This window comes from Lactuca saligna, chromosome 2, assembly GCF_052625555.1.
Source record: "Lactuca saligna cultivar CGN05327 chromosome 2, ASM5262555v1, whole genome shotgun sequence".
NCBI lineage: Eukaryota > Viridiplantae > Streptophyta > Magnoliopsida > Asterales > Asteraceae > Lactuca > Lactuca saligna.
The window spans coordinates 77,551,041-77,575,278 of record NC_136418.1 but is presented as its reverse complement, the minus strand read 5'-3'; the positions used below and the strand labels follow the sequence as shown (position 1 = coordinate 77,575,278).

The window sequence follows — 24,238 nt, the reverse complement described above, 5'->3', positions numbered from 1 at the left end:
TTTTCGGTTTCCAATTATACATAATGCAATTAATAAAAGCAAAGAGTTGAATACATAGACTTATGAAGTCAAAATTTCTAATACAACAAAGAAGATTTTAATTTGAATATCATAATGTATGATAAAAACATCAATCCATGATAAATTTATATCTAATCAACAACACATTTGATTTTAATAGAATAAAAACCAACACCACCACAACCATATACCAAGTTCCATAAAAATTGGGTAATAAAGGGGATAAAATGTAGGCATTGTAAACTATATATAATTGAAATATTTAATCAAATAAATCAAATATGACACAAAATACACCATATATACACAATTTTTATTTGGTTTTTATTTTTAGATTAAAGAAAACCAAAGGACCCTATGTTGTAACAAAAAAAGCCATCCATTTTCTTCAAATTCAGATTTTCAGAAATAATTTTCAACTAGACTGTCTCCAAGCATATATCACCATTATTTTACACCAATTAAAATCCTAAGACACCATATTTCACATTTTAATTTAACATATATACGAATATAATAAAAAAATCGTACTTTATTCTTGTTCTCAAATTACATGTACAATATATGTCAGCCAACAAATCAAAATTAACAATATGTTATTAGCATATTAAATACTTACAAACATAGAATTACTTTATTCTTATCATCGGGTAAAACGTTTAAGACGTTATAGCACGGTTGAAGAAATATATTTTTGTTACTGATATAAATATAAATATAAATCAAGTAACATAAATACCTTAAAATGGATATAAGTTGAGTAATATAAATAAGTAGTTACAATGGATAATTAAAAAGCTACATGTTAATTAATTTAAAAACAATTATAAATGCACTGTTATAATAAATAAAAACATGCACATTATCATATTATACATAAAAAAAAAAAATAATAATACATTATATCACAAATAAATTATGTTGCAATTACCTACTACTGCCCAATCAAAAATCAAGCACAATCATTCACTCCTATTTCCAAAATATTTTATTCTGATTATGAGCTTATCTTGTTTATTAAATTAAAATACTCACTTTATAGATTGATTGATTGTTCACCTAAAGCTTCTCCTACAATTCATGCATTTCTCATCTTAGAATGTGAAAACCTTTATTATATTTTTTTCTCTGATTTGAAAAGCTTTCTAAATTTGTTATTATAAAATACATACATTGAAACAATATTATTAATACTGTTATCGTTGTTACGCATCATACAAATTAAAACACCATATGGACCGTTGATAGTGAACAGCAAAATAGAAGAATCATTAGTAATAACGATAGTGAGTAGAATAATTTCAAGTTGGAATCCAAGCAAGACCTTTTAAATCAAAATTATTGCATGAAAGAATTGTTGAGGCACATACATGTTTAGGGCAACGTTCGAAGGGATCAAGAAATAAACCCTAATGCGGATTTGATTGGACAACACGATGCCACGCAGCCAATCAAGTTTCCATGAAAATTCGGTTTTTAACTAGACAAATTTGAAATATAAACCAGTATTAATTTATTGGATTACCATAGGCTGATCCTGCAAGCAATCCACCACCTGATGATGCATAAACCTCAGATGGGTCAAGCAGCGGTGAAGAAGACGAACCATCCACATTCCTCCCTCCACCACCGCCTCCACCACCACCACCGCCCAGGTGCAATTCCGAAAAATTGGGGATGTTTGAATGATCTCTTGTTTCAACTCCTTGATCATAGAGGAAGCCTTTGAAGACATGTCCACCGATCGTAGCACTAGCTTGGTATGCATATTCATCATCTCCGTCTTCCACCGCCGTCACCCTCACACATTTGAACACCGCCGGAGCACGCACTTGTCCGGGCAATGATTCCTTAAAACTTGCATCTAAAAAATAACCCAAATATAGTTTGCAAACATTCGTAATCTTTGATGATTCGTGGTTTCAAAACACATCGATACAGCTTCAGAATTAAAGAACGTAATTCTATATAAAGATTTTTAAATGGAGGAAGAAAATTAGTTGGATGAATTGATGTATACCTTGATGATGACTGGAACTAGTTTCGAAACTGCGAGGAGGTGTGGTGTTGGAAGTAGAAGTGTGTGAGTTAGTTGTGGTATGAGAAGTGAGGCGAGGCTTTTTAGGACCAGAAGTTGAGGCGGAGGAGACAGTGGCAGCGCCCGTTGATGTCATGAGCTGACGTTCACGGCGGCGAGCGGCGGGTACCCAAGTGCTCTTCACGTGTGTAGCACAATCATACCCTCTACTCTTGCAGCAAGTCCGGCACCGCCGGTGGGTGCAATCTTTTTTTGCCTGATTGCCGCAGTCTTGACAAGTCATGGTGGAACCTGAAGTTGACGTCGACCCACCGCCGCCGACGCTGCCTTGGAGAAACCCATGATCGGAAATCATTGGCTTGTTCAAATAATTATGTGGTTGCGTTTGAGGGTGTTGTTGCCAGAACTGAATACTATAATTACTGTTATTGTTGGTGTTGCTATTTCTACCGCTGCCGCGATTATTCAACATACCTTCTTCAACGTTGAGACAAGGAGTGGTGCTCAAAAGTGGAATAACGCCGACGCCGAGCGCGGTTGCAGCGTTGGCGTTTGCGACAGATGAGTTGATGGAATGATGATCGGAGAGATTATGATGACTGGAAGGAGCAACCACAAACACATCACGAAGACCCAACATGCCCATCTCCGGAAGGCCGTAGTTGATTTGACGAGCGGACGGGGCTGACGACCACATCCCGGTAGATACGCCACCGGCGGTGGCGGGACCGGCATTGAAACCTAAAGAGAGATCCTGATCAGAGGGTCTGAGAGCAGCAGATGAAGAAGGATTAGCAACCCAGTCTGCAAAAGCACCTGAATCTGAAGGCAGCCTACTACTCCTGCTAGTAGCCACAACTGCTAGAATTTGTATCAAAATCTCTCAGAGATTCGTTGACAAAAACCCAAACTTTATTACTTCAAAACCCCAATTCGAATATAGGGTTGAAGAAGATATTATAAGATCTGAGAAAGATCTACAAGTCTGTCTATAGATATTACTATGATGCTGGGTGTGGGGTCTCTGAAATTCTCTTAAACACAAAGAGACTTGCAGACAGAACGAGAGAGAGAAGGAGTGTGTGAGAGAGACTACACGATTACTGCTCTGATACAAAGATTTGCAGTAAGATCAGAGAACACTGCTACTGCAATAAACTACCAAAACATAACAAGGAAGTTGGCTTCTTGCCTTTTCTGAGACAGAAAAAGAAGATTGAAAAAAGAAGAAGGTATTATGTGTTCTTATCTTCGTGGTGTGTTTTTAACTTCAACAGCACCATCATCACCATCGGCTTCTTTGCATAAATCCTTTGTTTTTTTCTTTTGAGTTCTTGGAAAGTGAGAGGTGGGTTTTGGGTTCTCTTTCTTCCTCTCTCCAATAATCACACCAAGAAAAGAGTATAAAGACTTTTGTTCTCTGGTTTTTTGTAATTATTTGGGCTACTACTACTGCTAGTCTACTACTACTTCTGTGCCCTCTTCAGTCTACAAAAGAAACAAAGCCCACCTTCTTCTTTCATGCGCGTGGATAGCTTATGAATGTAAATTCCAAAACTACACCTTCAAATTATGGATCTGGGCATTAAGACCCTTCACACATTGGGTAATTCCGAAGTCACCCTTTTCAATCCTTTCCGTTAGTTCTATAGTCAATACCACTTATATCTAAACAATAAACTTTAGCCTTAGTAACATTTCATCTTTCATTGAATTATCATCAATGAACATATAAATGTGTACGGGATTATGAGTAAATTTCTTCAACCGTTGAAAACATAGCAAAAAAATATATATTCTAGGTGTGACCCACTTAACTATTATTTTAAATCTACTCACTTCTTTTCAAACTTGATATTGAATTGTTTACCATCCAAATATTCATAAAAATGAAAAAAGTTTTATCACAAGTCATTCAAATTCAAGCTATACCCTCCTTGTTGTACATAAGTTCTTACCTAATCATCAATGTCTTGTTTGTGTTTGTTATAATGCGTATGATCCCTTGCTTTTTATTCTACCGGTTCCTACTTAACCATTTGTTACAAGCATGTGTGTATCACTTCATTAAGAATAAGAATTTCACTCTTTTGAGGTCATTCGGCTTCAACCAACAATATTATTAAAACCAAGGTTTTAAATGACGTGAGGCGTGGTGTGGCGGCAAGGTTAAGCCTCAAGCTTAACGAGCCATGACGTTTTTCAAGGCGTGATGTAAGGCGACGATTTTGTATTAATTGATAATTATATTACCATATAAATATAAATGTATATCAAATATAACTACTTTTTAGAAGTGTTATATCAATAACTAATAACAAAAAGTTAACAAAAAACACAATATTTGTATCCCCGATTATTAAAGACAAAACAAAGAGAGAAAAAAATGTGTCTCAAACGAAAAAACTCGTGTCATAACACGCCATAACGCGTCATGGCACGTCATATCACGCATTGTCACGTGTCACGACTAACAGCAACATTATGAGGCTTTTCATAACGGCAAAGTCACGCCTCACGCCAAGACACGCTTTTTAGAACACTGAGTAAAACTAAAAGTTATTAGTCGCGTCCATAGACCTTTAGAAACTTTTCTTATGAGCAGTTTGTTTGGTACCCAAAAAAAACTTTTTTGCAGCGATATCTTACTTACGGCGTCATCTTTTCCGGCAGGATCAAACGCCGGAATAGGTTTTTGTTTTCATTTTTAATAAGGAAAATAAAGTACGAATGGCAGTGTATAAAGATTTTGAATGGATGATTGGAAATAAAAGAGTTGCGAGGATAGGAACTACATCCAATTAACATGGTGTAGAAAGACTGGCGGTGACTTTTTTTTGTCACGGATTTCCCTAAAGACATGGAGGAGAAAGGTTTGTGGAAGTAATTTCAACATTATGGCAAAAAATTAGATGTCAATGTTGCTCAAAAGCTGTCAAAGGTTGGTAGGAAGTTTGCATTTATTCGAATCTTGAAAGTCATAGATGAAAGAAAACTGGAAAAAGAACTTGAGAATATTTGGGTGGGAACTTTCACATTTTTGTCTCTGTTGCTAGAATTAAAAGAGAAATCTAGTTTAATCATAACAATAGGGAAAATTCTGAGCTGGTAGATAAAGAATTGAAGAAGAATTCCAATATGCAAAAGAAGGGGAATATTCATGAACAGGGTGTGTCCTATGCGAAAATTGTTGAAGGTAGTAAAGGATATTTAAGTAAAGCTAGTTTAAGTGAGATCAAGAAAGTAATCCTTTCTACTGGGGACTATAATACACCTGATGATACGATCAAGAAAGTAATCCTTATTAAAGGAGGCTTCTCTTATTTCGAATTTATACACGATGTCTCATGACGTAGGTTTTGATGAAGTGAAGATTAAGTATATTGGAGGGACTTGGGTTTCGGTTGAATTTATGTCCTCAAAAGTATGTATTCGATTCAAGCAAAGTGGTGGGATTAAAAAAAAAACTTCAAGGAATTGTTATCGATGTCAAAGAATGGGTTGTATGGCTTGACATTTAGGGACTATCATTAGTCGTGTGGTCTGTAGCTGCATACAAGAAAGTTGCAGGAATGTATGGGACTGTTATGTTGTGACTTCCTCAATTTTACAGTCAGAAAAGACCAATTTTTTTATGCTTTATTTGAAAATCAGAGTATCTTTGTAAAGAAAAAGGTTATGGAATTTGTTCCCAAAAATATGATAAATATTATATTAAAACCTTAGGATGTAACTGTCAATACAGATCAAAGCATAAATAGAAACAACATAGACCTTACAACATTTATTTATTTCTACTTGCCTATAATCCATAATCCCTTATCCGATCATCTCAGCTATTCTCTTGTGCCACTACCTGTAATACAAGAAACTGAGTGAGTTAGGCTTGGTAGCCTGGTGAGTATATAGGGTATTCAACCCACAATAAATAATTTATTAATTTCATCAAATCAATAAACCCGATTACCCGTTCTCGTTATCCTCATTTTATATCCCTAAAGCATCTATCATAAAGAACATATCCTAAGGATTTTCAGACACTACTGCTAAGGGGGTTCCTCAGCAATAATTATCCGTAAGGCAACCATGAAGTGGATGGAGTACACCAGTGAGCATATCATTCACAAACACCTATAGGTTGCGAGTGTTCCATTAAACTGTCTAGAATAGTCATGGTCGTCATCTATACTCCGCTAGATGACTGGTAGTATGTCCATTCCTGTTGCACCTAAAACAGTGTAACAGACGGCAACTACCCAGATGATGAAAGCTACACTCATAGCATTTTGGTAGGCTTCCAGCATATTGCTTGGATGGTGTGGGAACAATCGGGACACCAGAAGGAATGGTAGTAGGAGGTGCAGATGTAGTAGCTGTGAAGGTCGTTACCGGTGGTTGTTTCTTATTCGCCCCTCGAAGTGATTTGTCCTTCTTTTTGGCCCAAAACTTCCGTTTGCTACTCTTGGTCCTGACACTCGGGGTATCGTGGTGGTTTGTTTCTCGTCGAGGTATTGGTTTGTTAATTGGATTGGCATTGTTGTTAACAACTCCACTAACATTCGCATCGTTGGCGTGAAGGTGGGTCAGAATAGCTGACACGGCAGCCGAGACTGCAGCTTGAAAGGTAGCTGCATCAATCTGGAGGGTTGGTGCTTGGTTGATGGGTTGCTCATCCTTCTTTGGCGACATGATTCTGTAATACGAAAATAAGGAATTTGTGAGCGATTCTGGTTGACCCTGATGTACTTAGATTGTTCATGTAAAGAGTAGAAGTATGTTCTCGAAAGTTGGGCCTACATCCCCATGATGCAGTCTTAGTCACGGGTGGAAGTAAGTTCGTAGAATGGTCTCAAGATGTTTGTCGTTCGAGCTGAGGTATCGTGGGTTGGTGAATAACAAGATCCAACCACTGAAAGAGACTTGGAAGTGTCTCCGGAGATAAATCGCTATAGTCCAATGATTTGACTAAAGCATGATTCAGATAGACTCTTATTAATGAATGACAAGAGTACTCGAATGAAGAATGACACAGAAGTTAGCCGGCTGTCAATATCTGTGATATTTACGATGTAAAGATTCTGGAAACTGACCTTATGAAGGTCTTACATCATATCCAGAGAAGATAGTCTTGACAGCATAAAGACCTAACTAAAGTACTTACGGTACAGGATAATTTCATAGGAAATGCCACATCGGGCATAGACAGAAAACACGATTCCTTTTTATAAGGAAAAATTAAAGTAACGAGTCTACTACTGGCGACGGTCAACCCCTCTGGTGAACTCGTAGTTCAACCAATTGACGTTCCCTGTCAAGTAGGTGCCTTTCACGCACCATCTGGCGTACTCGGAGTTCTAAGACTTCGGCTCGTGATTCAGCCATTGCTTGCAGCAGGGTTTCATGGCTTCTATCTGATCTCTCGTGTGAATCTCCTAGATGAATGGTGTGGAGGGTATGCATTCTAGCATAGGCGAGAACTTTTGTAATCTGATGTAGGGCTGTCCTGCTTTGAATCTCATTTCGGGCCACTCTGCGGACCAAGATTGGCAAGACTATATCTGCTAAGCCCTCATTGCTCAAGTCGTAAAAGCTTCGGTCACCATCAATTAGCATAAACTGATCTTGTCCTTGGCTCCATATTTCCAAGCATTCCACTCACTCAGGGTCGGGCCATGAAAAGCCGGAAGAGGGTTAGGAATTGGAAAGGAAGCTGCTCGGGGTAGGTTTTCAACCTCTGCTTCGGGGTTAGCATCATACGAAAAGTCTTCATCGTGGTGATCATTCAAGGGGAAAAGAATGATCATTCTCTGGTTATTCTCCAAACCAACCAGCTATGACTTCATTCGGAAGGTACTGGTTGCCAAGGGGATGGAGTCCGGCTATGATTTCTATGCGAGAATTTAGGGTAAAAGAATAATTATTAGACAAACTATCTAGATAATTATTTAGAAAATCTTCATTAGTTACATCGCTATTTGTGAAGTGCATACCAGCTATGTGTAATCTAAACAGGATAGACCTTCGAATAAGTGACCTTAATTCCAAATTCACACAGAATAGGGGTAAGGCAAAATTATCACTGATTCTAAGTCTATAACATCCTAATTACATGTAGCCTTAGTGTATCCACTTAGCAACTATCAACTTAGTAATGAAGATCCCATTTTAACTCTCAAGTATAAAGTACTTATAGTAACACCAAATACACCTATAGTATTTAAATTTTAATGTTATGTTCTATTGTTCTCATTGTGGTAGGGTTGGTAAGATTTTAGCATTGTTGCAACCACACACCTAAACTTAGGCACATGCTAGTCAACCCTCGGATAATATAGGTGATCAGACTATATCTTCCCAGTTTTGACCATATGTCTCTAAGCCCACTTGTGTTGCCCAACAATCGTAATTCTTTTGTACTGTCCTAGTGACACTGATTTTAGTATGAATGCAGCACGTATACTCACTTAAATATTTTACTATTTAAAGTATAAACTCTTGGTCAGAGTATTTTTTTAATCCCGTATGTATTTATAGTTAGTATATCTTTTATGGGTTGATATACTTAATTCACTATAAACAATGCTCTGATACCAATCTGTCACACCCCAAAACCAAGAACGGCGGAAACGTTCTGGGGCGGAGGACGTCATGTATAATATCAACAACAATGTAAAGTAGTAAACAAGCAACAACATCATCCATTGCATTAATAATATAATTATTATACAAATGTGTTCTGTCAAATTTTGATAAACACTAAAGCATAAATCAAAATGAAAGATAAGTCTTGAACAAGCTCCATCTTCCTTTCTTCTTGCATCGGTACCTGTCTATGATGACCTGAGGATACAAGTAATTTTGAAAGCGAGTATCAGCTTTGAAGCTGGTGAGATCATAAATATGAATGTGTCTTAATTTGTAAAACTTATAATTTTTAAGACTTGACATTGTTTTGAAAGAAAGCTCGTATAAGTATAAAAATGTTTGTAGAACAACTGTAAATGTTTGAAAAACCCTAGAAATCCCTATGATTCCTATTAGTAACAAAAGGAGTCTTCTACCAAGACTTGACTGTTCTCAATGTAATCTTCTACCAAGACCTAACTGTTCTGAATGTAGTCTTCTACCAAGACCTAACTGTTTTGGTTGCAGTCTTCTACCAATACCTAAATGTTCTGAATGTAGTCTTCTACCAAGACCTAACTGTTTTGATTATAGTCTTCTACCAAGACCTAACTGTGTTACTATTATTATCATTATAAGAATTTGTATCCTTTGGTACTAAGATACTTACATATAATTCACCTCATTGGTCATGTGAATGAGTCACAAAATAAAGGCAATAATACAACTAACCTGAATATTACCCTTTGGTACTAGGGTAACTATCATTGTTAACTTTAAGACATCCGTAGACGTACTCTTACCTCTGTTGCTAACAGCTGGGTATAGGAATAGTTAATCCCTTAATCGTATACCTGTAATGGTACCAACCGTTGACATCCGTGGATGTACTTTCACCTCTGTGGCTAACAGAGATTTTAGGAATGGTCAATCCCACAACTGTATCCTTGGGTACTAGGATAATAAACCCAATCTATCTCGTCGGTTATGTGATTGAAATCACAAGGTAAAGATAAGAATGAGGGTTTTGATAACAGAGTCGATACATATAAAATGTAATAGGACTCCTCCTCATATATCTATGTAACAGTGCTCTTATAAGCATGATCATGTAAAAGTAAACATGTATATGTACTTATATAAATGTGCTCATGTAATTGTAATCATGTAAAAGTAGTCATGTATATGTACTTATGTAAAAGTGCTAGCTGTAATGTGTGTTCTCTCTATCTAGCAAGTATAGTAATGTACTGTAATGTTCTAGAAGGTATTGACTCATGAATGAACTGACTCATCTATATGATATCTCGTTCTAGTAATTGTTCTATCATCTTCCTGAACTACCCATATGGTAGCTTTCTAGTAATCTAAATGGTACGTATGGACATGGATGTATACCCTTGCTACCCAAGGGCATAGGATGAACTGGAAGGACCTTTTATGACTATATATGTGTACATGATATATAACTAATATTTAAACGACCTTCGGACGAATACCCAAAATCCCACCAGACCACATCTCAAGGCGCGAAAAGGAAATAGGGTGGATAGCCTTCCTAAGTCTTTTAAACATTTCTTATATAAGTATACATATAGAGGCATGCAATTTATAATATAAAAGCATAAATAAGATTTGTAAGACATTTGAAATATAAGTATTATTTTAAGAAAAGATCGACTTGGTGTCAATCTATAAAACAATTTGAAGGCATAAGTTTAATAAAACAGTTTAAGTATAAGGAAACATTTGTTTGAAACACAGTTGTAAATAAGTTTGAAAGGAAATGTACGGAGTAAGCTGTACAGTGTAAAAAAAAGGGTTTAAAACATATAAAATGTTTATAAAAAGTCATTTGAAGGAAACTGTTTGGTAAAACGGCTAATGAGTAGCCAAATCATTTGAATGTTGTATATTAATCACATGTGATTGATGTAATAAGTAATATAATCCCACTTACTAATCACATGTGATCGACATAATAAGTAGCATGATTCTACTTGTATTCCCCCCCATAAAACATTTAAAATAGTTTAAAACATTAGTTAAGGGGTATGAACTCACCTGCAGTAAGTGACTGGAATTGCACGGGCTGTTATCGTACGGAAGGATCGGACAAGTGCTTGGTGTCAAGTGGAGACTTAGACACACACAATGATCCTAATTACATATGAAGACATATGTATATAAATAATTAGAGATTTAATCACTAATCATACAAGTATAAACATTTAAGCGCGAGGACAACACTTTTGGTCAAGTGCTAGGAGGCTAATGGGTTGCAACAAAGGAGTGCAATGCCCCTAATGGAAGTTTAAGGTCAAAAGACCATATTCATTAGAGTTTACGGCCCAGGGGAGTAAGCTCCTGGCCGTAAACTCTCAAACAAGTCATGAAATGGAGTTTAGAAGTACTACAACCTTATAGGGGAATTGTTTCAAGGCTTTACAAGTGTTTGGGCACCATCTTTGGGGAGTTTACGGCCAAAGACCCCTTTTCCCTTGGAGTTTACGGCCGTAAACTCCCTTGGGAGGGTTCTTATTTTCCTTTCAAGTCTCCAACATTTCTAGGAACAAGTCTAGGCTTCAACCATTGGATTAAGGAAGGTTTGTGGCACTAAATGGGACCATTTGATGGAGTTTACAGCCATAGAACTCTTTGGGCCGTAAACTCCCTCACACATGAGGTTCTAAGAATTTTAACTTGTCCAAAACTCATCTAGGTACTTGCCCTAAAAGTCTCTTGGCCTAAGGAAGTGTCTAGGGTGTCCTTTGACCCCTTAATAGGAGTTTACGGCCCAAGAAATACTCTTGGCCGTAAACTCTTCAACACTTGAGCTTTTCATGAGTTTTCTAGGTCCTAAACACTTTATGGTATTTGCCTAAAATGAAGACTAAGCCTTAGGAAGAGTTTGAAGGGATTTTGGGACTTAATCTTGGAGTTTACGGCCCAAGGATCTACTTGGCCGTAAACTCCCTTCTAGAATTGATTTCTAATTGTTTTGTTGGCCTAAGTCATGAGTTTAAGGCTTCTAGGTTTTTGTTCTAAGGCTAAAGGAACATTAGGCACTTATTTGTGCCCTTTACTTGGAGTTTACGGCCCAAGAGGTGTTCCTTGGCCGTAAACTCCTCAAACTACTTGGTTTTGATTTGTTTCTAGCCTCTAATGCTCATACATAAGGTCCTTAGTTAGATGCCTAACACGGAAATGGAACTAGGTGGCCTTTAGGCTTGATTTTGGAGTTTACTCCCCAAGAACGTTCTTGGGTGGTAAACTCCCGGATCTTGTGTTTTGGACATGTTATTAATGTTATTAAGCATATAACAAGTATTAAAACACATCTAGGGAAGTAGACTCACAATCTGGGATGAAAACCCGAAGATCCGTGAGAGAGAAATGGGCTTTTCTCTAAATGGAATTCAACTACTGAACCAATTTGGTTCAGAATTCTATTTATAGTCCTGAGATTTTTGGCAGAAAATATTTCTATTCTCGGAATGGATTCTAATGATTCTAGGGTAATGGAATTTACAGTGTTGCACAAAATCCTTGTGCAACCACTCTCCTAATACCCCTTTTTGGTGTAAAACCCTAAAACTGCCAAACTTATATTCTAAGCCTGAATTTTCATTGTAACTGCTCTACTTCTATTTGATTGAAATGGTTTGATTAGAATGGAAAATTTCAGGTTGTCACAACGTCGTTACAGCCATATTATGTTTAGTAGGGTTATAAAACTCATCGGGTATACAATTATTATGGTATTATGCTTTTATGAACGAGTAGCTATTAAAACTATTCTTCATCTAACAAATGCGATCTTCGTATAGCTTTATTATATAAAACTATGACACAACTTTTAAGAACGTCGGTTTCTTGCGATTTTCGGTCTTAGAGACTGCCAGTTATGTTAGGAAAATAAGGGTTTTTCCTGTATACAAACCAAACAACTAATAGGAAAATAAGGGATTTTCCTGGTGCAATTATTTACAACTTATAACACGAACATTCATATGCATTTCATACTTTTATAAGAAAATAAGGGTTTTTCTTGGAAAACACAACAATTCATATCTCAACCATTAGGGAAAATATGGGATTTTCTGGATCTAATACATTCACTTTCAACACAACAAATCACAACTCTTTACATTTGAAATACTGCCTTTTCTGGAAAACATACACAAACTTTCGAATGGCGTACATTTTCTCAAAACACTACTCATGAACTCACCAACTTAATTGTTGACACTTTTTCTTTGAAATAACTTGTATTCTCAGGGAACCGCTAAGCAGATTTGGAAATCCACTTTTGGGGATTAACGTACTGACGTTAATTACTTCTTTTGAAATATGTTTATGTATTTAACGTTTGAACATGTAACGAATACAATTATGTAAACATTTTTAAAACCTTTATATATGTATGGTGGTGTGTACTTTCCTTTCTATGAACTATTATGATACTGAATATGACGTCCTCCACCCCCGAACGTTTCCGCCGTTCTGGTTTGGGGGTGTGACAGATTGGTATCAGAGCATTGTTTATAGTGAATTAAGTATATCAAAACCATTTTTGGTATACAACTATAAACACAACTGGGCAAAAACACTCTGAGTAAGAATCATACTTTTAAAATTAAATTTATTTAGTTTTTGTAAAGTAGGCATGCATTCATATTATATTAATAACATGGTCAGTATCATAATTAAAACATATAGAAGTATTATAAATAAGTTGTGCAGTGCAGGTATGCCTTGGGACATGTAATCGGAACTGGGAAGAATGTAGCCTGATGAACTATATTTGTCCAAGGGCCGACTAACGTATGCCAAGGAGTGTCTGCAATGGACAACAAATTTAAAACTTACCAAAAGCATATCGTTAAAGAATACTAAGGGAGTATTCGAGTGCCTTCAACCCTTAAACTTAAGAGTAAATTCCATGTGCTTTAGCTTATAGTCAATTCTTAACCCTATTCTCGTATAGACTCAAATGGCTGGATTCCCTCACCTCGGTGACCCCTACTACCCCAACCAAGGTAATGGAGAAGGGATAGAGAATGATCCTGAAGAAGGAATGCAAGAAGAATCAGACTCAGATCCAGAGAACAATAACCTACCCTGAACGGCTCTAATTCAAAATCCTAATCCTCGATCGGAATTTCATGGCTCGACGCCCCTTTGGGCAACTAACCTGAATAGGTGGAGCCGCGAACAGGATCAACCCCTTCCATTCAACGGAGACCGAAGCTTCTACAACCTAAGCGAGAGGGGCTCAGCAGACAGATCCCTTCCTATATTGGTTCGTCGGATTTCTCGCATTAGTGAATAAGGACGGACAACCATCCATCGAACTAAGGAAAATGATGCGAACACTGGAGTCAACACAGTTCGCATCCGACAGTTAGGATTAGCTCATGGGAGAATCGTAAATCGAAATGAAGCATTGCAGAGAGAGCTAGCGGCAACTCAAACCGAAGTGATAGAACTTCGTGCACGCCAGGCAAGACATGAACTACGTATGCTCGAGATGGAGCGTCAGTTGGCAAAATCTAAGGCCCATGTAGCCAGCTCACGTAACAAATAATACCTGTCTGACTTCCAAAATTTTGTCATAGCATAAGACCTCGGATAAAGTCCTTACTTTTCTTAACCTTGTAATCGGAGACCTTTAGATAGGTCAAATTTTCTTAAATACAAAATGTAATGCGCCATGTTTTATAATATATGGTGTATTTCCTTTATTAAACCCTTTGCATACCCCTACAATTCATGAGTTTATCTACTCTCCTTATGAGTCGAACTCAAAACCCTATTCAGGGGTAAACCAAACTTCTGATATAACAAATCACTAATGCGCGACTTTCGAATCATTAAAACTTATAGTTCTTCTTATTATTTCCTTATCATAACAATGTCTCCTCGTAGATCAGCATGTAGGAACGCAACCCCTCAATATGACCCCAACATAGTGCAATCTGCTATCGCTACGGCAGTAATAGCTTCACTGTCTCAAGCAAACTTTAGCGGCGCAGCAAGGACTGGAAATAACCAACTTACCAACGCAACCCCATTCCTACAATTGGACACCGCCACTTTGCAAGTTACAGTTATAGCCACAGTGGTAGCCATTATAGCATACAATAACTCTGTACTAGGACTGCATCTTAGAGATGTAGGTTAAAACTTCAAGAACATACTTCTACTCTTTACTTAAGTGATCAAAGTACATCCAGGTTCAACCATTCTCACTCACAAATTCATTTTCTTTCCATGTAACAGAATCATGTCGCCAAAGAAACACAATCAACCCATCAACCAAACACCAACTCTTCAGATTGATGCAGCTACCTTTCAAGCTACAGTCTCGGCTGCCGTGTCAGCTGTTCTGACCCACCTTAACGCTAACAGCACGAATGTTAGCGGGATTGTTAACAATAACTCCAATCAAAGTAACAATCAAATACCTCAACGGGTAACAAACTACCACGAAACCCCGAATCCCAAGCCCAAGAATAACAAACGAAAGCTAAAGGAAAATCACCCCAAGGGACGAGCAAAAGACAACAACATGTGGCAACCTTCGCAGCCACGGCATCTGTACATCCTACTACCATCCCTTCTGGTATCCCAATTGTCCCTACACCAGCTAGGCAGTATGCCGGAAACCTACCGGAATGCAATAGGTGCGGCTTCCATCATCGGGGTAGTTGTCGTCCGTTACACTGCTTTAAATGCAACAAGAATGGACATACTACCAATTGCTGCCAGACTCGGACCCAACACATTACTTCAAACACCAATGTCGAAATCTCTCGAATATGCCATCTATGTGGCGTAATGGGACACTTCAAGAGGGACTGTCCAACAGAGAAGGAAGACGGCGAATCCGGAGGAGTTTGATCCCAGAAGGGAAAGAGGCAACGAAAGAACCTACTATAGTATACGTTCACTTCCAATCGTCAGTATTATGTATGTCTTTTTAAAACATGTTTAAAACTAGTGCAACTAGAGTCTTATCTTTTGCGGGATCCCGTTGGTATAGGGATGCTCGTACTGCGTATACTTACCTTTTGTAGTATACCTTATTCGCAGCAATAGTCTTATAGTAGTCTAAAGTGCTGTAACTCTGTTGATGGTTGCACGGTTGTGTTTTGTCTGTAAACATCTTACGTTCAAATCTAATGTCTTTAAGTTTCCTTATGATTCCGACATTATCATATGACTTGATTCAACTTGATCCCCACAAAAACAGCTTCATACGTACATCTCTTCCTCCAAAATTTTCTTCCTAGCAAAGTCGTCATTCCAGAATACCAAAGTACTCGTGCATAGAGCACTTATTGTTTCTCATCCTTTCCGAAGAAAAATTCAACAAACCGCCCCGAAGTACCACTCGTGTAATACATCAAGTTCAATCTAAAGACCCACAATTTCAAGCCTATTTATATACGACTCATATACCCGAGACTATGGTTGATGAACCTGGTATGGGTTCTACTATGAACTCCAGGACGGAGACTTCCCAAGACTACGAGTGATCGTGCTGCCATGAAAATAAACTTAAAAGCCCAACGCATGCCCTTTCTGTCGATTGGGACAAGGAAGACAGATAGAACAAAAGTACCTATCCTTTTCCCTTAATTCATGAGTAACCATACCTTATTTTAGATCTTCACGACATCTAATTGACCACAAGGTTTTGACTTCATAATCAGTACGACTAGGTTGTGTTCCTATGCAAGAGGAAAGGTCACTGCCTATACCTGAAGACAGCTTAAGACACAGGAAGTTAACTATACAACACATGATCTTGAGTCAGGAGCAGTGATAATCGCTCTGAAGATCTGGAGACACTACTTGTAGGGTACAAGGTGTACTAATTTCACAGTCCACAAAACATCCAACATACATTCGACCAAGAAGAGTTATCACACCAGTAAGGCAAACGAAAGAAACAAAGTCGTTCCCCGATAGTGAAAGATTCACTGGAAGGCCATGCGAGATTTGAATTCACTTAGGAATGCAAAGATCAAATTAAACTTCTATCCGTAGCGTAGTATCAATTCTGCTTAAACTCTAATTTCGGGATGAAATTCCCTCTAACAGGGGGATGATGTGACAACCCGATATTATTGAGGCAATATGATGGAACGCAAGTCAAATTTAGGTCAAAATTTAACTTTCCAAAAATCTTATTTGGGTTAAATAAAGTAGTAGGAATCGTGTCAAGGTTTTCATACATATAAAGAACCCTAAAATCCGAGTTATAACGAAGAAGTTATGACCAATCGAAGATTCTCGGCAAAACCGGCAATACTGATAAACGTAAAATGCGAAGTTTCAATACAATAGTTTTTGGCCTTAGGTATCTAAATGAAAGTTTTAGATATCATCAAAACGTAAACGTACATAAAAAGAACGTCCAAATCTGACTTAGTATGAGGAAGTTGTGATTTTTCTAAGTTACAGATATAGCAGTAGACAACTAAAAACTCGAAATAGAGATCGAGTGACTTTTGGCCGACACAATCTAAATGAGAATCAAAGGGCTCAACAATACTAGCGCAACGGTAAAAAGCATGACGAAAACGGACGTCGGATGAAGAAGTTATGGAACTTTAACAGACTTTTCCTGTCCCGACTTATTAAAAATATAATATTAAAAATAAAGTCAAAACTAGCCGACGGAGTCTAAACAAAAGTTGTAGATCGTAGTTTCACCTTCGCATGGATATAAAGAACGTCAAAAACGGAGTTCTTATGAGAAAGATATGAATTTTTGAAGTTTGCTAATTAATTAAAATATAAATTTACTTAAAACTCGGTATTATCCGAAGTACGAGTCAGCGGTCCGATCCCTCGTACGCCCAGCGTACCGTCGTACACCCAACGTACTCGGATGCTAGGCTCCGGTTTGTCCACGCCGCTCCAATGTTTCGACTGAGGATGCGCTCATGCATGACGCATGAGTACGCATCGCGTACTCTAGTACGCCCCGCGTAACGCAACCTCTCAGACCCTATAAATAGAGATGCGAGGGTGCCGGCCAAAATTGCTAATTTCCTTCCGTTCGAGTGCCGAAGCACTGCGTTTCAACCCTCGGAATCATCCCAAAGGCCCGGTTTTCATACCCAAGGTGGGAAGAAAGTTTTACACTCCCGAGACTCCCGAGATTTCCCGAGAATCTCGAGAGATCCGCTTTCTCGAGTAGAAGTTCTGCTCGGTTCTCATCGCGCCTTATTCAATCGATTAAGTGAGTTCATACCCCTTTCAAACACACTTTAAATACATTTTAAATGCTTTTATACTCTATAAGGGGGGGGGGGGAATACAAGTAAACATATGGTTATTATCGTGTATTTTATAAAGTTTCACTTCACTTGGTTTTATCGAATAAATCACTTGTAATTCCTTACTAGTATGGAAAACTCTTGTCATACTTTGCGTGCATTAGACTTATACAAAGTATATAGTGATTTCAAAGTACCTTTCATTGCTAAGTCGTTTTATACATTCTAAAAACTTATGATTTATGCTTTGTCAAACAAATTGAAAAAGGATAAACTTTGCATACAAAACTATCACTTTAATACAGACTTAGTTGAGAATCCATGAGACGTGTATATCTTCAAACACTACTTTCTTATTAGAAAGTAATGCCGCAAGTCCTATCTATAATCAGAGTCTCCCGTTAGGAGAACGTGTCAAATGTGTATAGATCTATACGGGAAGTCATGATCCCACGCCCTGACTGTTAGCTACAATCCGTCCTTTGGGGTGACAGTTGTCATAACGCTGCGACGCCTGAAGAACGTCGCTACAGCCATATTATGTTTAGTAGGGTTATAAAACTCATCGGGTATACAATTATTATGGTATTATGCTTTTATGAACGAGTAGCTATTAAAACTATTCTTCATCTAACAAATGCGATCTTCGTATAGCTTTATTATATAAAACTATGACACAACTTTTAAGAACGTCGGTTTCTTGCGATTTTCGGTCTTAGAGACTGCCAGTTATGTTAGGAAAATAAGGGTTTTTCCTGTATACAAACCAAACAACTAATAGGAAAATAAGTGATTTTCCTGGTGCAGTTATTTACAACTTATAACACGAACATTCATATGCATTTCATACTTTTATAAGAAAATAAGGGTTTTTCTTGGAAAACACCACAATTCATATCTCAACCATTAGGGAAAATATGGGATTTTCTGGATCTAATACATTCACTTTTAACACAACAAATCACAACTCTTTACATTTGAAATACTGCGTTTTCTGGAAAACATACACAAACTTTCGAATGGCGTACATTTTCTCAAAACACTACTCATGAACTCACCAACTTAATTGTTGACACTTTTTCTTTGAAATAACTTGTATTCTCAGGGAACCGCTAAGCAGATTTGGAAATCCACTTTTGGGGATTAACGTACTGACGTTAATTACTTCTTTTGAAATATGTTTATGTATTTAACGTTTGAACATGTAACGAATACAATTATGTAAACATTTTTAAAACCTTTATATATGTATGGTGGTGTGTACTTCCCTTTCTATGAACTGTTATGATACTGAATATGACGTCCTCCGCCCCCTGAACGTTTCCGCCGTTCTGCTTTGGGGGTGTGACACCAACTGTAAAACATTGGATGACATGATTGCCAAAGCGAGAGAGAGAGAGAGAGAGAGAGAGAGAGAGAGATTAACCTTGAGATGGAGATGAAGAGGAAGTCGGAGGCGGCTTCGTGTACAGGGGGTTCGGGCAAAAAGCCCAAGGTTTCAAATCACAGATCCAGGAGTCAGCAGGGCCACAGTCGGTGTGGCAAGTGTGGGAGATTGCACGACGGGGTGTGCAAGGCCGGGAGTTCCGGCTGCTACAAGTGTGGCCAGACTGGGCATATGAGCAAGGATTGTACCGCCACTACCACCTCCATTGCGACGTCAGATCTAATTTGCTTTCAGTGCAATCAGAGGGGACATAAAAAGTCCCAATGTCCGTGTTTAGCAGCTGCAGGGAAGGTGTTAGCACCTGCCCCTGCTACTTTGAGGATTATAGATGGTTGTCAGGGCCGAGTTGAGATGCCGGTGGCGAAGAGTAGGGCTTTTCAGCTGATAGTAGAGGAGGCGCGAGCGACTCCTAATGTGGTGACGGGTACGTATTTCTCCCTTATCTCTTCTTTTATTATTGATTGTTTCTTATGGTTATATGTTTTGTATAGGGTCGTTCTCAATGAACGGCATTTCAGCTACAATATTGTATGATTCGGGGGCTACCCGATCATTCATCTCTCTTACGCTTAGCAAGAGGTTTAGTTCCGACTGCTACAAGTGTGGCCGGACTAGGCATATGAGCAAGGATTGTACCGCCACTACCACCGCCATTGTGGTGTCAGATCTGATTTGCTTTCAGTGCAATCAGAGGGGACATAAAAAGTCCCAGTGTTCGAGCTTAGTAGCTGCATGGAAGGTGTTAGGACCTGCCCCTGCTACTTTAAGGATTACAAATGGCCGTCAGGGCCGAGTTGAGACGCCGGTGGTGAAGAGTAGGGCTTTTCAGCTGAGAGTAGAGGAGGCGTGAGCGAATCCTGACGTGGTGACGAGTACGTATTTCTCCCTTATCTATGTTTTTATTATTGATTGTTTCTTATGGTTATATGTTTTGTATAGGGTCGTTCTCAGTGAACGACATTTCAGCTACAATATTGTTTGATTCGGGTGCTACCCGATCATTCGTCTCTCTTACGCTTAACAAGAGGTTTAGCAGAGCTCCAGGGGAGCTAGATTGTCCACTTGAGGTTGAGATAACAGTTGATTGGACCGTTAGGGTTGCAAGGGTACACAAAGGATGTTCTGTTCAGTTATTTGATGAGCAGTTTCCGGTGGACCTGGTCCCTATTCCCCTGCGAGGGAATAAGGTTATAGTAGGCATGGATTGGATGAGCCCCGATGGGGCAGTGATAGATTATGAGCTGTAGTTAGTGAGGCTTCGCACTCCCAGTGGGGGAGAGTTAGTGATTCAGGGCGAGAGGCCACAACACGGACAAGTTCTGTGTTCAGCGGCGAGAGCGATGCGCTATTTTCAGTAGGGTTGCGTCGGTTATGTTGCCTATGTTTTAGATGCCCGATGGAAGGGCAAGACGAAAGTTGATGATGTTCCGGTAGTGCGAGACTACCCGAATGTATTTTTAGAGGATTTTCCTAGAATACCTCCAGAGAGGCAGGTCGAGTTCGGGATTGACCTAATCCCCGATGCGGCTCCGATAGCCAAGGCACCGTATTGGTTGGCTACCCCAGAGATGCAGGAGTTATCTACACAACTGCAAGAGCTGCTAGAAAAGGGTTTTATCATGCCGAACAGTTCGCCTTGGGGTGCATCGATTTTGTTTGTGAAGAAAAAGGACGGGTTGCACCATATATGTATAGATTACCGGGAGCTGAATAAGGTAACGGTGAAGAACCGTTACCCACTTCCGAGGATAGATGATTTGTTTGATCAACTGCAGGGAGCATCTTGGTTTTCCAAGATCGATTTACGCTCCGGGTATCATCAGATGCGAGTCAGAGGCGAGGATGTGTAGAAGACTACTTTCAGGACCAGGTATGGCCATTATGAGTTCGTGGTGATGCCATTTGGGCTCACCAACGCCCCAGTCGCGTTCATGGATCTCATGAACCGCTTGTGCAGGCCGATGCTGGATCGGTCTGTGATATTATTCATAGATGATATCTTGGTGTATTCCAAGACTCTGGAGCAGCTCGAGGAGCACCTGAGGGAGGTGCTAGAGATTTTGAGGATGGAGAAACTTTTTGCAAAGTTTTCCAAGTGTGAGTTCTGGTTGCACGATGTGCAGTTTCTTGGACACCTCGTCAACCACAAGGGTATTTTGGTAGATCCGACCAAGATAGAGGCCGTGATGCAGTGGGAGGTCCCGAAGTCTCCATCTGAGATTTGGAGCTTCCTAGGTTTGGCAGGGTACTACAGGAGATTCAACCAGGATTTCTCAAAGTAGCAGTACCGCTCACCCGACTGACCAAGAAGTCGGTGGCGTTTCGTTGGGGGCCTGAGCAGCATGTAGCCTTTGAGACCCTCAGATAGAGATTGTAAGAGGCACCAATTCTTACTCTGCTGGAGGGAATAGAAGATTTTGTAGTCTACTGTGATGACTCGATCACAGGTATGGGAGCAATGCTGATGCAACGAGGCCGTGTGATAGCTTACGCCTCGAGACAGTTGAAGCTTCACGAGGCTAACTATCCTATGCATGATTTAGAGCTGGGGGCAGTGATGTTTGCCCTCAAGATTTGGAGAAATTACCTCTATAGGGTCCGATGTACCATTTACACGGATCACAAGAGTTTGAGGTACCTCATGGATCAGCCGAATCTGAACATGAGGCAGAGGCGATGGTTAGATGTGTTGAAGGATTACGACTGTGAGATCCTTTATCACCCAGGGAAGGCCAACGTAGTGGCCGATGCCCTGAGTCGCAAGGCAGCAGCGACCCCGATTAGAGATATTTGTTTGAGGATGACAGTGATTACTCCATTGTTGGAGCAAATCAAAGAGGCGCAGACTGAGGGCCTCAAGGAGGAGAGGCAGAAGTGTGAGAGGATTGTGGGCCGAGTAGCTTCTATTGATTACGACAGCCGAGGATTGTTGACCCTTCATGGGAGAGTGTGGGTACCGTATTAGGGAGGAGTACGACAGGTGTTGATGGACGAGGCCCATAAGTCTCGATTTTCCATCCATCCAGGGGCAACGAAGATGTATAGGGATCTTCAACCCGACTATTGGTGGCCCTGCATGAAGCGGAATGTCGCCTGGTATATGGAAAGATGCCTGACCTGCAGGAAGGTTAAGGCGGAGCACCAGAGGCCTCATGGCAAGATGCAGCCGTTGGACATTCCAGTGTGGAAATGGGAGGATGTCACTATGAATTTTATCACTAAGCTTCCCAGAACCACATGTGGAGTGGATTCGATTTGGGTTATAGTGGATCAGTTGACGAAGAGTGCTCATTTTATACCGATCCAGGAGAGCATATTGGTTGAGAAGCTAGCTGATTTATATGTACAAGAGGTTGTGGCACGGCATGGAGTGCCGATATCATTGGTGTCAGATAGAGATGTCCGTTTTACTTCCAGATTCTGGAAGCGGTTTCACGACGAGATGGGTACTCGTCTCCATTTCAGCACCGCTTTCCACCCTCAGATGGACGGGCAGAGTGAGAGGACGATTCAGACCCTTGAGGATATGCTCCGGGCATGCATCCTAGATTTTGGTGGATTATGGGATACGTATCTTCCATCAGTGAAATTTTCGTATAACAACAGTTATCATGCGAGTATTGACCGCCCTCCCTTTGAGATGCTTTATGGGAGGAAGTGCAGGACCCCGATTTGTTGGGGCGAGGTCGGTCAACATGTCATTGGGAGCACCGAGGTGGCGCTCAAGATGACAGAGTTGACCCAGCAGGTTCGTAGTAGACTACAGACTACGCAGCGTCGGCAGAAGAGTTACACCGATAGGAGGCGTTCAGACTTGGAGTTTCAGGTGGGTGACATGGTCCTTCTGAAGGTATCACCCTGGAAAGGTGTCATCAGGTTTTGGAAGAGGGGCAAGCTGGGCCCCAGGTTCATCGTTCCTTTTAGGGTTTTGGCCCGGGTGGGTCGGGTCGCTTATTGGTTGGATCTTCCAGCAGAGCTTAGCCAGATCCACAACACTTTCCATGTTTCCCAGTTGCGGAAGTGTTTGGTGGACGAGTCATCAGTCGTACCCTTAGAGGACATTCAGGTTGATGGCAACCTGAATTATATTGAGAGACCGATTTCGATCTTGGATCTAAAGACGAAGACCTTGAGGAACAAGGTGGTTCAGTTGGTAAAGGTGCAGTGGCAGCACCGGAAGGGATCTGAGTGGACGTGGGAGGCAGAGGAGGAAATGAGGGAGCACTACCCGGAGTTGTTCCTAGATGCAGCAATAGCAGACTTCGAGGATGAAGTGTGAGACAAGTGGGGGAGAGTTGTAACACCCCGATTCTGGTATGTTATTTAATATTATTATTTATTCAAGTTTCAAGCGGGAATCGACGAGTCAGTAGTGTGACTCATCGAGTAGAGATGGGATTTTGAGCACGTTTAAGTTGGCGACTCGGTGAGTCCATATCCTGGACTCGGCGAGTCCATCAGTCTGAATGAAACCCCAAATCCCCAGGTTTTGCACCCTATTTAAGCTATGTTATGAGGCCAAACCTCGTCCCCTTCACCCTCAGAGCATCATTTAGCAAACCCTAACCTTTCCTTGAGCATTTTGAGCATTTCTTGTGTGAATCTTTAAGTTTTGAAGAGAAGAAGGTAGCTAGATCAAAGGGAGTAGAAGAAGGTCCAAGATCTTGCATCTATTATAGAGTTATTGAGGTAAAAACCGGATTCCCTCTGTTGCTATGATTGATTCTCCTTTGTTGAATCACATTTAGAACATTTTATCCATTTCTTAGCTTATTTATGGTAGAGGAATCACTTTAGGGTGATTGGACTTTG

General features: G+C 39.7%; 1 protein-coding gene across 1 annotated transcript; it reads right to left on the bottom strand.

Moving 5' to 3' along the window:
- Nucleotides 1-1,327: 1,327 nt before the first annotated feature.
- On the bottom strand, nucleotides 1,328-3,523 carry LOC145031092 (protein LATERAL ROOT PRIMORDIUM 1-like). The gene is made up of 2 exons (XM_078979580.1): nucleotides 2,042-3,523; nucleotides 1,328-1,885 (listed from the first exon to the last, which is right to left on the bottom strand). Exons 1-2 carry the CDS (start codon nucleotides 2,754-2,756, stop codon nucleotides 1,530-1,532), a joined length of 1,071 nt encoding a protein of 356 aa, XP_078835706.1. The 5' UTR covers nucleotides 2,757-3,523; the 3' UTR covers nucleotides 1,328-1,529.
- Between the last annotated feature and the right edge of the window lie 20,715 nt (nucleotides 3,524-24,238).

Bases quoted from the DNA above. Each gene is read 5' to 3' on its own strand.
- LOC145031092 (XM_078979580.1), bottom strand. From the start codon at position 2,756: ATGTGGTCGTCAGCCCCGTCCGCTCGTCAAATCAACTACGGCCTTCCG. The intron at 1,886-2,041 runs GTATACATCAAT...GTTATTTTTTAG, and splicing joins TAGTTCCAGTCATCATCAAG to ATGCAAGTTTTAAGGAATCA.